A 15,044-nucleotide genomic window follows, 5' to 3' on the forward strand; every position below is an offset into this window, starting at 1 on the left:
TGCAAGACTGCCCCATATTCTAGGTCTAGGACTTATATTTAAAGAATTCAGAAGCCTTTCATAAAAAGAAGAAACCCTCTGATGAGGCAAGTATATAAAGGCTTACAAACAAGGTAAACAAAGAAAATAATATGCGCTAAGTGTTGTGATCTAAAATTAGGAATTAAATAATTAATAAACAGCTGCACTCACTGTATTGCACATCCCAATAATAAAACATATTAAAAAAAAAAAATTGTAATGCACTGGAATATACTCAAACATATATTCAAATAATCAAAAAACATGTAGTGCTCATACACAGATGAGAACAAAGTGCTATAAGTGCAAAAAGATAAAGACAATTCATCCATATAAATCTGTAAACCTGCATCCATAAATGCAATTATTCAATTAAGTGCCAGGTGAGGTATACAGATTGAAAATGTCCAATTAAAAGTGTCAATGCAAAGCATAAAAAAAGCTCAATGTTCATTCAAAATGCCAAATCTTCAAATGTGGCATAAAATTGGGGAGTGATATATAGACAGAGGAATCCCAATTCCATATACTGGTGGTGACACAGGTGCTCAACACGTGCTTAACCACTTGCCGACCGCTCACTGAGCTGGTACTGCGACAAAGTGGCTCGTTTTCGTCCAGCGATGTAGCCCTACGTCGCTGGATCCCGCCCCCTCTCGGTGGCACGCGCATGCCACCGGAGGCTCGCTCCCACTGTATTCAGACACAGGAGTCGGGCCAGGGGAGTAGAGGTGATGATCAACGCCACTCTTCCCCGATCGTCGGTGAGGAAATCCGCCCGCTTGTGTAAACAAAGCAGGCGGATCTCCTATGTGACAGTCACAGATTACAGGATTCAGCATAGCTGAACCTGCGATCTGTGTCTGTGTCACACAATCCCCTCCCTCACACACGTCAGTAACTATGAGGCATACAATTAACCCCTTGATCACTTGATCACCAATAAAGTTAACCCCTTCTCTGCCAGTGTTATTATTACAGTAACAGTGCATATTTCTAGCACTGATTACTGTAGTAATGTCACTGGTACCCCCCAAAAGTGTCAAAAATGTCAGTTAGTGGTCCGATCTGTCCACCGCAATGTCGCAGCCCTGCAAAAAAAAAAAAAAAAAAAACGCAGATAACTTTTGCACAAACCAATCAAAATACGCTTATTGTGATTTTTTTTTTTTAACTAAAAATATGTAGCAGAAAACAAATAGGCCTAAAATGTTAAAAATTGATTTTCAAATTTTTTTTGGGAATGTTCTATATCAGAATGTAAAAAATATTGTTTATTTTTTCCAAAATTGTCGCTCTTTTTTTCAAAAATTAAAAATCGCACAGGTGATCAAATACCACCAAAAGAAAGCTCTATTTGTGGGGGAAAAAAAAAGGACAAATTTAATTTGGGTACAGCGTCGCACGACCGCGCAATTGTCCGGTAAAATAACGCAGTGCCGAATAGCAAAATATAGCCTGGTCAGGAATGGGGTAAAATCTTCCGGTCTTAAAGCGGTTAAAAATACGCTCATTGGAGGATTTTTTTGTCAAAGACATGTAGCTAAATACATTTTGGCCTAAATATATGACAAAAATTGAATATATTGGATATTTTTTTACTGTCATAATAGAAAATGTCAATTTTTTCAAAAAATTTTCGCTCTTTTTTTTATTAATATCGCAAAAAATGAAAAGCGCAGAGGATCAAATACCACCAAAAGGAAGCTCTGTTTGTGGGAAAAAAAAGGACGTAAATTTTGTTTGGGTACGGTGTTGCATGACCGCGCAATTGCCAGTTAAATTCGCGCAGTGCCAAGTTGCAAAAAGTGGCCTGGACATAAAGCAGGAAAATCCTCCGGTGGTAAAGTGGTTAATTACAGTTAAAAAGTTGTCCAAGTGATACCTTGTCTGTGCTCCACCATATATTATAATGAATGGATGCTTACCATATGAGGAGACCCCAAACAAGGTCTAGCCACACATCAGTGGGCAACACCCCCCTACTGTGGGTATGTAGGTAAAACTTCCTTCATAGGACCTGTATGCACATTTACAGCTTTACACATTATATATATATATATATATATAGATTAATTTCCTTTTTTGCACTTACAGCACTTTATTAACATGAGTGTATGAGCACTACATGATTTTGAATATTTGAATATATATTTGAGTATATTCACAGCACAACACAATTGTTTTGATTGTAACAAACACGGTTGATGTGTGTCAGGAAAAATGTGAACCTGCAAAGACTGTCCCAGGTCCCCTGGAGGGGATTGCAGGATAAAAACGCAGAGGCCCCAGACCTACCCTATTTCAAGGTCTCCCAAGAAAATGTTCTTTTCAGATGGGGGGACTCCAATGTGATCCCAGCCAGGGACCAGGTCAAAGTGTAAAACAGAACCACAGCAACATGGGATGGATGTGCAGTTCCCCCATTTTGTCCTGAATCATGATATGTTGTACAGAGTAACAAAATGAAATGACTGCAACTGGTGGTAGCTCAACAATTTAGGAACGAAGTGTTGCATTTGGCTTATGTGCTTGGGGGTGGTCTCGAGACCGCTAAAATTCAGAACAGGTTTTGTAACTGTTTTATTGGCTTAGAGGATACTGGGAAACCAAGGGCTTCTTTGAGTCCTGCCCAACCTGCCAAATAACAGCCCTGACACCCTATTTTCTATGTCTGATGGTACCACTCTCAATTATCAAAGTACCCTTTGATCACATAACAATAGACTTGGAGGGCTATTTAGTCAAATCAGCAAGGGGACACCAATACACTTTAGTGGTCTTTGTCTTTGCCTATGCCACTAGATCAGGGATTCCCAAACTACTGCACTCCAGTTGTTCAGGAACTACAATTCCCATCATGCCTAGTCATGTATGTGAATGTCAGAGTTTTACAATGCCTCATGGGATGTGTAGTTCTGCAACAGCTGGAGGGCCGTAGTTTGGGAATCCCTGCACTAGATATCTAGAAGCAGTTTCATATGTTCACAAGAACAGGGCTCCCATCTGAGATCCTGACCAATCAAGGCAAGCCATTTATGTCTGTTATAAGGAGCTCCATAAATTGTGTAAAATTAAGGGTTTGTTACCCTCCCAAAAAAATAGATCCTGCTCCATTTTTAGCACTGATTACTGTAGCATGTTATACAGCACAGTGCTTGTTCAGTGTAATATGCCCACCTGTAACACCTGGCTGATCCTGCCTGGCTATACCCTCCCCTATGTAAACTGACCACAGTATATCATGGCTGCCATGACACCATGGTCAGTGTACGTGTCTACGTCAGCCGCAGCCCTGCTCTCTGTCTCCTGTGTCCTCCTCCTCCCCTCCCTGTCTGCCTGTCATCTCCCCGATCCTCCCCTCCTGCTGTAATAAAAACAGTTTTCGCTTTCTATAGTTCCCTCTCTTATTTAACACCAAGCTCCCCAGTGGATATCATTTATAAAAAAATATGCTGTGTAATACCTTATTGACGTGACTGCCAGCTGGTCTCCTCCTCTCCAAGTCCCGGCTAACGTCAGCAGGGGATACCCGACACCTCCCCTTGGAGCTATCAGATTGGTAGAGAAGACCAGTGTGCAGTCACGTAAGTGATGCTCGTAAATAAGGTATTATACAGCAAATTTTTAAAAATGACATCCACTGGAGAGTTTAATGTTAAATAAGAGAGGGAACTATAAAAAGAAAAAAAAAGTGGCTTAACCACTTTAAGCATTTGCAGACTTCTGTATATCATCCACAGATTGATGGGTTGGGGGAAAGATTCAACAAAACTCCAAAGGGTTTTGTTCTCAAGAAAGATGGGAAGAAGAGGCTACACCCTATGTGAGTGTAATGGAAAAAATGCATGACCAAATGGCAGACATTATGCCTATAGTCAGGAAACATTTGCGGGCTGCACAAGAGCCTCAAAGTGGGTTATAAAATTGGCTCACCAAGGTCAGATCGGGCCCTTACGCTGTTGCCAATTGTGGAGAGCAAATTCCTAGCAAAATGACAGGGAAACTTTAAGATAGTTGAAAAGGTAGGAAAGGTTAACTATAAGGCCTTCCAGCCAATAAATGGAACGTATAAAACACATTTATTATTTTAATTAAAGAAAAAAAACAAAAAACCTGAAGCTTTAATGACATGTGACTGTGTATTGGCTGGATTTCAAGATTGACTTTTATTAATATCCTTGAAAGAACAGTCCTGGAGAGAAGTCAACAGAAAACAAAATGTTTATTAATATTAATCTGTATTTTTTTTTTACTGTATTTTACTTATTAATCTAGGGTTTATTATATAAACAGGTTTGCCATTTTCAAAAAGTAGTTTATATTTTCATTCCTATGCCTCCCACGAAAAGAGTTCATGGATAATTACAGTACTTCTGGGTATGGGGAAACAAGTGACACTCCCATCTCCTCGGGGCCTGATGGACCAATTGCTGGCCTGGCTACGTGCTTTTATTGACTAGGTAAAGAACAGGTTACTTTTAAAGCAAATCTATCATGGTTAGGAACTGCTTCCTGGTATAAAGTGCAGGCACATAGAGGTATCCAAACATACCTGTGCCTCAAAAGCCCCTTCATTACTAAAGGCTTTTCTGATGGTCAAAGCTCCGATACCCTCCTTTTTCACACATTTTGGCCTGTTAATAATATGGGCTGTTTCTCTGGTCAGTAAGAATGCATTTGCGGGGACAGGAACATTTCAACACTATTAGAACATTACAGAACTTTGGCAACCAGAATAGAAAATAACAGACAGACTTTGAGGCTTCTGCAAGTATGCACATCTCTAGGCGCCTACAACCATTACCTGACAGCAGTTTTTCCTACATGACAGGCTTGCTTTAAATAGGAGCACATATACATAACAATATAGATCTATAAAAATGACATCCTCGGTCTTAAATTCCAGTGGATATACAGTATTTTGAAATCCAATGATCAGAATTAATAAGCTCTGTTGCTGTGACCGGTTTAATTATTTCGAGTCGTAGTAGTTTCTTATCCGAAACATACGTGGGTTTGAAATCCCTCTGTGCATTAATCCCAGTCACCACCCTCTCCAATCTTTACAACCTTTAATCCAATTTGTCCAAGCTTGCTCCTCGCCATTGGATTAACCACTCAGTGCCCGTTCTATTGCGCCAGTGAGGAGAATCAGGGAATGTGTAGCTCCGGTGCGCCAGGCTGGGGAGTTGTAGAATTTGCTCAGTCAGGAAGTTTAATTGAGCATGTAACAGGATCTCCTGTCTGGCACATACTCAGCTACATGTCAGGAAGGCTGACAAAGTCTCCTGTGCTGGGGTTCAGCTGACACGGCTGTTCATTGTTCTGGTGCGGAGCGGCACAGCGAGAGTAAATCTACTTTAGTCTCATAGCATTGTTGTCTCTGTACGTAATGGTAGCAGTATACAAAAGAATTTTCAGTTCAAAATCAACAAATACACATAGTTCAACGGGGATATGAGGTTATTTAAATAAGGAGCTCTTACTGATGCCTGTTCTGTACAGGTCGTATAAAATCGGACTCAACTGCCAAGCTAGTGTAAAGTCTGCAAATATTCCAGCCATGTGGTCAATGATGGATGGTCACCCGGAGGCTAAAGAAAGAAAAATTACAGGTTTTAGGCTCAGTTATGAAAGGCTACATTTCGTATACAAGTCGATTTGTTACCTTCAAATGGCTGGAGGAAACACCAGTCTCAAGTTCCTTGACAGACAGAAGTTTGACTCCTCCACTCTGAGGGTAACCAGGCTCCATGTATAGAGTGTACTGTTTTCTGTCTTTCAGTAGGAGGACCTGTCGTTCCACAGGGAGCCAGTTAATGGCAAACCTAGGTGATTTAACATGAAAAATAAAACTTCAAGGCAAGACTAACCTATGTCCTCTAACTTTAGATAAAACCTGTTTGAGGAGTCATGTTGAGGCTAAAAAGACTTCACACATGCATCTGCTAAAGTATAGTTGATCTACAAAAGCTAAAAGTTTTTCTTTAAACTCTGGAATGAAAAAGGAGCAAGTTATCCCTTAATGAGAAAAATTACAGAAATTACATGCTGAGCTATGTCAGCACACCGACAACTAGTACTGCCAACAATCTGCTGATGAAGCCAAACACCCAACATGAGAGCACACTTGTGGTGTAAAAATTCAGGCTCTGCTATTGCTAGCTTCTTGTAGCAGTTACCTAGGTGTCATGCCAATGATCAATTTAATTGCCGAGTTGAGTCACTGATCTATAACAAGTTATGAAACCAACTCCTGAGCTTCTTTTGGGTCACTATTTTAAACAGGAACTGAAGCAAGGAGTAGAATCTTAGCCAGGTATTTAGTAACAGGCATACTTTAAGGCCTGTTGCACATGGGAGTTAAAATTGCTGAGATTTTTACTGATCTGAAATGAGATACATTGTTATCTATGAGACATTGCACACAGCTATAGATCAGTAATACAGCATTGAGTACAGAGCAGTAAACAATACTAGAAAATGTTACATTTGACTGCAGTAGTTTGCTAGCGTGTTTACTCGTTTAATGAGTATAATACTGTCATTGAAGGATTTTACTGATCTATACGCCTTGTGCACCTTTACTCAACATTACTCAGGTTTTTACATACAGTTTTTGGCCCCTTGCACACATGTAAACATCAGTAAATTTTGACATCCCAGGGACCTTAGGGAGATGATTGGCAACAGATAAGTCCTAACTTGAAACCAGTGCATGTTATCCAGGAGCGATGGAACTCTTCATCTACCTAAAAATGCCCAATCACTAAGCTGCTAATACTTTCCAGCAAAAACTGCATAAGTGCTAAAGTTTCAGTGCTATGTGATCTTCAGTGACCAGACAAAGATCCTTGTATGTGGAATGGGTCTGCTGCCTGAGACTTTTCAAATGCAACTTACTCTCCTTGATGCATCACCAATCAGATTATCTCTCTCACAGAAGGTGATTATTTGGTTTGCGAATAGCTGTGTAAAGAGCCCCCTATATTGCTTTACTAAGCTCACAGCTGTAAGTTTCTCTATAAAGTATACGTAACTTCTCCACTGCTTGGTCTGTTTGAGCCCTTGGTTCCTACTGGGTATGGGGGGAAACACGTGTCATTCTTCTTTTCCTCCCAGGAAACGGTGCTTAGGCCAGATCAGCCAATCACAAGGCCCAAACACTGTCATGTAGGGGAGAGGGGAAGGCTACATCCTCATAGACCAACAGACATCTTCTACTGGGATTAGGCAGACCGTTGTGGGGAAGCAATTGACAAAGCAAGCATCAGTGGATGGAGAGTTGGTTTAATGGGAAAAGTGACAGATTCTCTTTCAAGTAAACCTGTCATGAGAAAGATACAACTTCCATGCTACCCTTACCCTCCAAACATTGGTTAACCGACTGTCTGCTGACCCTCTTAGTAACCCGGAAGAATTATGCAGATCTTGTAGGACTAAGATTTTTGAAAAGGGTCAGCATATCAGCCAAGTTGCATTTTCTTGTTCAAATGCTTTATTGAAGTGTGTCAAAGTACAAGACAGAAATTCAAGTCAGAAACAAAAATACAAGCAGTCAACATGTATCTTACTATAGAAAACCATTCAGATATGCAGAGTAATAAAACTAGAGACATAAGGAGGGCAGACCTCAAACAGAGGGGGTTAGAAAAGACTTACAGTCTAGCTGTGGCGTATAAAGCGACATCAAGTAAATAGGTTGAGTGGGATATACTCGAAAACTAGTTCGGACAGGAGTCTTGGTATGAGAGGATGGGGGATGTAGGTTTGGTGTTTCACCCCAGGAGATTCCCTTAAAATGCCTCAGGGAGATACTGGGGGGGGGGGGGGGGGATTGGTACCAAGGTCAGGCCATCCTAGTAGTCCCAAGAAAAAAAAAAAAGAAGGGAGTCTGTGGCCTAGTTATGTCTAGGCTAAATACAGGAAGGTTGCACAGTAGCTTAAAGAAGAGAGAAAGTAGAAGGCAGTAGTGAGCAGGTTAGTCCAGAAAAGAGGAGAAAGAAAGAAGGCAAGGAGGGCCTAGGAGCATTAGGGAGGGACGGGAAAGAGGAGGCATACAGAGTAGGGAAGGGAGGCTAGGGAAAAAGGGGCCCCCTACAGAGGACAGTGGCCACTGTAACAGGCAGATCTCATGTTGGAGTAGTGGGAAGGATTGGGACTCGACATTCCAAGGCAACAGGAGAGAGTCATCAAAGTCTGGAAGCAAATAGCATTTTCAGGATGGCTCAGCAATGACAGCCTCAATGTTTCTCATAAGAAACATAAAATGTTACATACAATAGTCTTCTTTAAAATGACTGCTCTTCAAAATGTACTAAGCAATATTTTGAAAGCTTATTTTCTTCCTGATGATATTCCTTTTGCTGTACAAAAAATTTAATAGGTTTCCAATTTTTACAATAGAAAAAGGCATTAGCTGCAATCAGTACAGGAAAATGGCACAAGAAAGGCACACTGTATCAATGCTTGCAAGCACACAATGGCCCATATCAGCGAGGTTAGAGGTAAAAACACGCTACCCAACAATATGCATGCAAAGCTCGGTTAGGTGGTCAGTACGATACCTCATGTTGGTTGAAGGGGGGGGGGGGGGGAGGAAGGTCCTGTCCAAGGTCACCTGGGTATTATAGGTGATCCAAGGATCCCAAACTTTGATCAAGTTGGAGTGGAAAAATTATTGTTTCCATGCTCTAGTCAGGGTTTGCCAGACAGCTAGGAACACAAACCCCACCAGCTTAGGGCGCAGTTTGTGCAAAAGAGCCTCCCAGGGGTTTCAGGTTATTAAGAACTGATCTGATCATATAATATACCTGCATCCAAAACCTAATTGCCTTGGGGGATCACATTCCGTTTGAACAGAAATCCACCCTATACTGGGGTAATTTTATTATGGCAATTTGAGTATCTTTATAAAATACCACACAGAACACATTTGGTGCAATTATCAAATTGGGGACTCAGAAGCTGAACACTGAAAGGTGTAATATTACCTGTCCTGCAATGCTCTTATCTCTGCCAGGAGTTGGCCATGGCTTCTATACCAACACTGCAGCTCCAGGATAACAGATGTGATATGAGAGGTGGCCCCATGCTGTAGCTCTGGGGGTAGGCCAGGCATGGTATCTTCAGTCTGCAAAAACAATGAATCTTAATATATAACCATATAGATGAGTGTGTCAAGAACCAATTGCACCACACCCTGAAAAGATTACCATCAGGAAAGAATTCCAAAAGTTAGGGTTTTTATAGGTGCCATTAGAAACAAACCAAAAAACAGTTAGTAAAATCATTAAAATTTTATTGTATAAAATGTTAAAAGATTCTTTAACCACTTCTGGACTGGAAGGAAGGATTTGCCCCCTTAACCACTTAAGCCCCGGAAGATTTTACCCCCTTCCTGACCAGGGCCTATTTTGCGAATTCGGCACTGCGTGACTTTGTGAGGTAATCTCCTGTGCACAGCCCTCTTCTGAGCACTCCACAAATTTTCAGTCGGATTCAGGTCTGGGCCATTCCAAAACTTTAATCTTCTGGTAAAGCCATTCCTTTGCTGCTTTGGGTTGCGGTCATGCTGAAAGATGAAGTTCCTCTTCATGTTCAGCTTTCTAGCAGAAGCCTGAAGGTTTTGTGCCAATATTGATTGGTATTTGGATCTGTTCGGAATTCCCTCTACCTTGACTAAGGCCCCTGTTCCAACTGAAGAAAAACAGCCCGGAAACATGATGCTGTCTCCACCGTGTTTCACAGTGGGTATGTTTTTTTTTTTTTTTGGTGATGTGCAGTGTTTTTGTGCCAAACATATCTTTTGGAATTATGGCCAAAAAGTTCAACCTTGGTTTCATCAGACCAGAACACATTTTCCCACATACTTTTTCGAAACTTCAGATGTGTTTTTGCAAAAATTTAGCCGTGCTTGGATGTATTTCTTCATAAGAAAAGGCTTCCATCTTGCCACTACACCATAGCCCAGACATATGAAGAATACGGGAGATTGTCACATGTACCACACACCCAGTACTTGCCAGATATTCCTGCAGCTCCTAATCGAATGCCTTGGAAATTATTTTGTACCCTTCTCCTGACTGATACCTTTAAAAACAATGAGATCCCTCTGATGCATTGGAAGCTCTCTGTGGACCATGGCTGTAGCTGTAGGATGTAACTTGGAAAAGGTCAGGAAAGACCTACTAGAACAGCTGAACTTTATTTGGGGTTAATCAGAGGAACTTTAAATGATGGCATGTATGTACTGACTCCTATTTAAGAAAGATAAGCTTGAACGTCATTGCTTAATTCTGAACAAAGCTACAGCCCCAGTTTTTTTTATTCCTCCCCCTTAAAAAATATTTAATTTTGTTTTTCAACTGAGTTGTACAGTTTATAGGTCACATTAAAGGTGGAAAAAGTTCTGAAATGATTTATCTTTGTCTCATTTTTTTTACATCACAGAAACCTGACATTTTAAACAGGGGTGTGTAGACTTTTTATAACCACTGTATACCTAGTTACTTAGAAACCAATAAGGGTAAAGGGTGCCAGCACACAATTACCTTGTGGTTCCTAAAGTTAATTTAAAGAGCCACTATATATGACAGGACTGCAGCTATGGAAATATCAAGCAGCAGTATCTCACCATTGTGGGCACCTTACACAGATGTCAACCGACAATAGGCACCACAGCCAAACAGGTTATTTTTATGGCGTGTTCCCCTAGCACTACTGATGGGTTCAGTAGTCCTCACTACAGCTAACTTTGGCGAGAAGGTGGTAGCTTACTCACTTTGTTATAAGTTAGGATTTGCTTAAGCGTCCCATCCTGGTAGCTAGTGATTTGTCTACATGTATACTGCCATGTTGGCACCAGGAAAATGTATCAAATACGTAATGTAATTTTCATTTCTTGGCCGCATACTGAACCAACCGAGTACGTTCCTAGCAATGTACAGAAATTGGACTGTTGTGCGGACATCACCTCTTAATAGCCATGTACTTTTTCTGTGGGAAGATGTGGGCAGGGCTACTACCACATGTATACTGCCATGGATTGCCACCAGTAAGGCCATTTTTACACTTCTGTGACCTAAAAGTCACGCAATTTTACTGTGATCTTTTTTTTGCCGTGATTTTGACTGGACGTGAAGCAATGCCTATGTCTATGGACCTCAAAACACATTAAAATCGGACCAAAGTTGTGCAGGGACTACTTTGAAGTCATTATGAACGGTAAATAATGGAGTACGACTTGCCGTGCAACTTTGCAGTCCCAAGAGAAGTTGCACAAGTGTGAAAGAGGCCTAAGGGAAAATTACGTTAAATATTTGACACAATTTTCCCTACCCTACTGGAGAACCTCCCTTTCACTTCCTCCAAAGCTTGTTACTGCTTTCTGGCAGCACAAAGACATCCAAAAAGACTAAAATGTTTTAAACTTTCCCCACTGTTTTCAATACAAAAAAAAAAGCTAAGCTATAGTATTTGCAAAATAAAAAAATAAAAAAAAAAACTCCACCATTACTCAAAATTTAATTTAACAAAGCTGAGTTTTTAGCTTTGATCAAGCATGAATTACCTGCAGAGATACCACTGAGACTACAATGACTGGTGATATCAAGTACACCCCCTTCATAATGGCCACATTGTTCATCATTTGTCCCTCACCTTTATGTGAAACTGTCCTTCTGATGTCATGTGCACATTAACCCTCAAAGGAGACACTGCCGTTTCACCAGCATACAAATCTAGAACCAGCTCGTTGTCCTCAACTGAAACCAGTGACATTCCCTGAAGAGTCCTCAGGAGCTGAAGGAGTGAAGAGTCCCTAGGGAAGAATACAAATTTCAGAAAAGTCTAGATCACGGCTTCCCAAACTTTTTTGGGCCAAGACCCACTTCTGAATACAGTTATTTTTCGGGACCCACTTGCTTGTAATTGAATATTGTAAAGCGCTACAGAATTTGTTGGCGCTATATAAATGCAAATAATAATAATAATAATGCTTATTTTAAAAGGAGGGGGGTGTTAAATTAAAAATATCAATTTACTACCTTTCAATTTATTATTGAAAACACTTGCCAGATGTTCTAAGTGAGGGGGTCAGAAACCTGTGGCATGTGAGGCATATAAGCGGTTTTGTAAGTAATCAGCACCCTCAGACCGTATAACGCAGGCAGAGGACAGAAATCAACCACCCCCGGACAGTGATCAGCAGGCTATATGGCACTCACCCTCCTTCCTCTCCCAGCAGTCCACAGTGAAGGTGAAGCCCCTGTCTGCCCTCTCCAGGCCCAGCACACCTCACCCAGAGTCTCCCTGATGAGGAGCTCTATGCTGGTCTTGGTGTCCTGGCTCTTCTCCTTCAGATCCTCTACTGGGGTCACAGAAGCTGCCATGAACTCCTGACACCGCCGGGCCACCTAGTACTCCTATGACACTGAGGCTGCTGTCTCTGCCCGCTATAGCTGAGAGAATCCCACCTGCAGTCTAGCCACCACCGCTGCCACCAGCAGGACCGAGGAGCTGGCTCTGCACCCCATAAACGTATCCTACATAACGGGAAATGTAGACCATCCTCTGTAAACTGCATGGCCGGGGTCCTGAATCCATCACGATTTGACTGCTCTGGCACTCTGTAATTTGCGCGGGCTCACGCAGCACAATTTAAGAGGGCCCGCTCTCAGAGATCTCTGGCTCAGCGCGACCCACTCAAATGCAGCTCGTGACCCACCAGTGGGTCCCGACCCACAGTTTGGGAACTCCTGGTCTAGATCACTATAGTGTGGACAGATAAATTTTTAAAGGATGTTAAAACTGTGTCTTCTCCATTTCAGACAGAACAAGGAGGACACTCACTCTTTTTTACCATCTGTGTCCCATTAGGGAGATTACCTTCATGTCCTGTCCCATAACCAAACAGTTAGTTATTGGAAATCCCTGCAAATTAAGGGAATCCATTTGGCCTTACAGAACTAGTGTTCCCATTGGAAGATTTCCCCTCTATTACTGTTCTGGAGATAACCTAAAATATAGGATTCCCTTTTACTTTCACTTTTGACGATAATAGTAAACAGGGCAAATAGGGTGAATCGTCGGGGGCTCTAATCTGATGGTACAATCACCTCTAGATCAACTAACTACTATGAAGTACAAGGGCCTGCCTGATTGGATAAAGATTGATTAGAGCATTTAAAGCAGGACCTCATATTAGGTGAATCTAGTGAATTGTATCTATTTTAAGTCCACTCAAGACGGTTCTCAATGTCGGTTGCTTTTTGCATTTTGTTTAACATTCTGGCTTATCCCATAAGAAAAGAGGAATGCGATAGATTATGACATTAACCACTTGCCGACCGCCGCACGACTATCTACGTCGGCGGTCAGCCCCTCACAGGCAAACTAACGTAGGGCTACGTTGCTTGCTTGTGAGGGTCTAGGGAGCGAGCGCGCGCCCCCCGGGGCGCGCTCCCGCTCCCGCGTGGTCACGGACCCCCCCCGCGCGTGTGACCAGCGGACCCGATGTCCGCCGGTCACTCGGCGATCGGCGGGGGAGAGGGAGAATGTCAGGCAGCTTGTGTAAACAAACTGCCTGTCATTCTCTTCGCTGCAAAGACACTGATAAAACGGATCTGGTATGTAGATCCGTTGATCAGAGTCTTTACAGCTAGAGCCACAGCCAATCACAGTAGAAACCACGCCCCTAGGGACACACACAGCCCCTCCCTTCCAAATAAAGTTAACCCCTTCACTACCAGTGTATTTTTACAGTAACAGTGCATATATATAGCACTGATTACTGTAGAAATGTCACTGGTAACCCCAAAAGTGTCAAAAATGTCAGTCAAGGGTCCGATCTGTCCGCCGCAATGTCGCAGTACCGCAAAAAAAATCGCAGATCGCCGCCATTACGCGTTAAAAAAAAAAAACAACAAAAATGACAAAAATCTTTCCCTTTGTTAGTAAACGCGATAACTTTTGCGCAAACCAATCAAAATACGCTTTTTGCGATTTTTTTTACCAAACATAGGTAGCATAAAATAAATTGGCCGAAAATTTTTAAAAATTTTGATTTTTACATTTTTTTTTGGGGGAATTTCATATAAAAAAATGTGAAAAATATTGCTATTTTTGCAAAATTGACGCTCTTTTTTTGTTTATAGCGCGTGATCAAAAAATCGCACAGGTGATCAAATACCACCAAAAGAAAGCTCTGTTTGTGGGAAAAAAAGGACGTCAAATTCGTTTAGGTACAGCGTCGCACGACCGCGCAATTGTGCGTTAAATTCACGCAGTGCCGAATCGCAAAATACCCCCTGGTCGGAATGGGGGTAAAATCTTCCGGGGCTTAAGTGGTTAAACACTGACGGTGTCTGTGTCCATTTCAGCCTCATTTACACATTTCACAGAGTGACAAGAGGGCAGCTGACAGGCATTCAGGGGGAGAGAAGATACTGTTGCCTCCTGAACGATTGTTTTTTACTTTTAGCCAAACAGGCTTTACTTTTAGCCAAACAGGCTTTTTCAAAGGAATACCGCACCACAAGTGTAAGCCTATTGCTTGGCTCGTGGTTGCAGCACAGCTCCATTTACTTCAATAGGTTGTGCTCATCTGATGCAACAAGGGGATACATTTTGCTGTGACACAAAGCATTGCAACTACGGCATGTGTAGACCCCTGTACAGCTGCCTTTGTAGGATGGGGGTGGGGTTAATCTGTCTCACTTGTTCACAGACTGAATCCAGCTTTCTGCTGATTGCTCCAGTTTCTCAACTTCGACCTTTAGCTGCTGAATATGGTCCTGACACTTCTGTACCACCTGCCGCTGCCTCTGCAGCGCTTCCTCCAGCTCCTGCTTAGCCTGGGAAGAAAAAAATAAAAGAACAAGGATAAGGTTGGAAGAGAAGATAGAATGCAATAATAAGAGACCAACATGCAACAGACAGAGCCAACATACCCGTTTTTCTTTAGTTTCTCTCTAGATGACAAAGAAGGAAAGCAAAAAGAAAACAAGAATGTAAAAAAA

General features: G+C 41.8%; 1 protein-coding gene across 1 annotated transcript in view; it reads right to left on the reverse strand.

Moving 5' to 3' along the window:
- Positions 1 to 5,504: 5,504 nt before the first annotated feature.
- Positions 5,505 to 15,044, reverse strand: part of ZWINT (ZW10 interacting kinetochore protein) — a 40,214-nt gene continuing 30,674 nt past the window's right edge. The window contains exons 5-9 of the mRNA XM_082263747.1: positions 14,743 to 14,879; positions 11,686 to 11,845; positions 9,018 to 9,157; positions 5,693 to 5,852; positions 5,505 to 5,618 (exon numbers count right to left, since the gene is read on the reverse strand). Coding sequence (XP_082119873.1) covers positions 5,559 to 5,618; positions 5,693 to 5,852; positions 9,018 to 9,157; positions 11,686 to 11,845; positions 14,743 to 14,879 — 657 coding nt within the window. The 3' untranslated portion in view covers positions 5,505 to 5,558. The remainder of the gene's footprint in view (positions 5,619 to 5,692; positions 5,853 to 9,017; positions 9,158 to 11,685; positions 11,846 to 14,742; positions 14,880 to 15,044) is intronic.

Source organism: Pelophylax lessonae, assembly GCF_965119305.1.
Source record: "Pelophylax lessonae genome assembly, chromosome: 7".
In the NCBI taxonomy this organism is placed as follows: domain Eukaryota; kingdom Metazoa; phylum Chordata; class Amphibia; order Anura; family Ranidae; genus Pelophylax; species Pelophylax lessonae.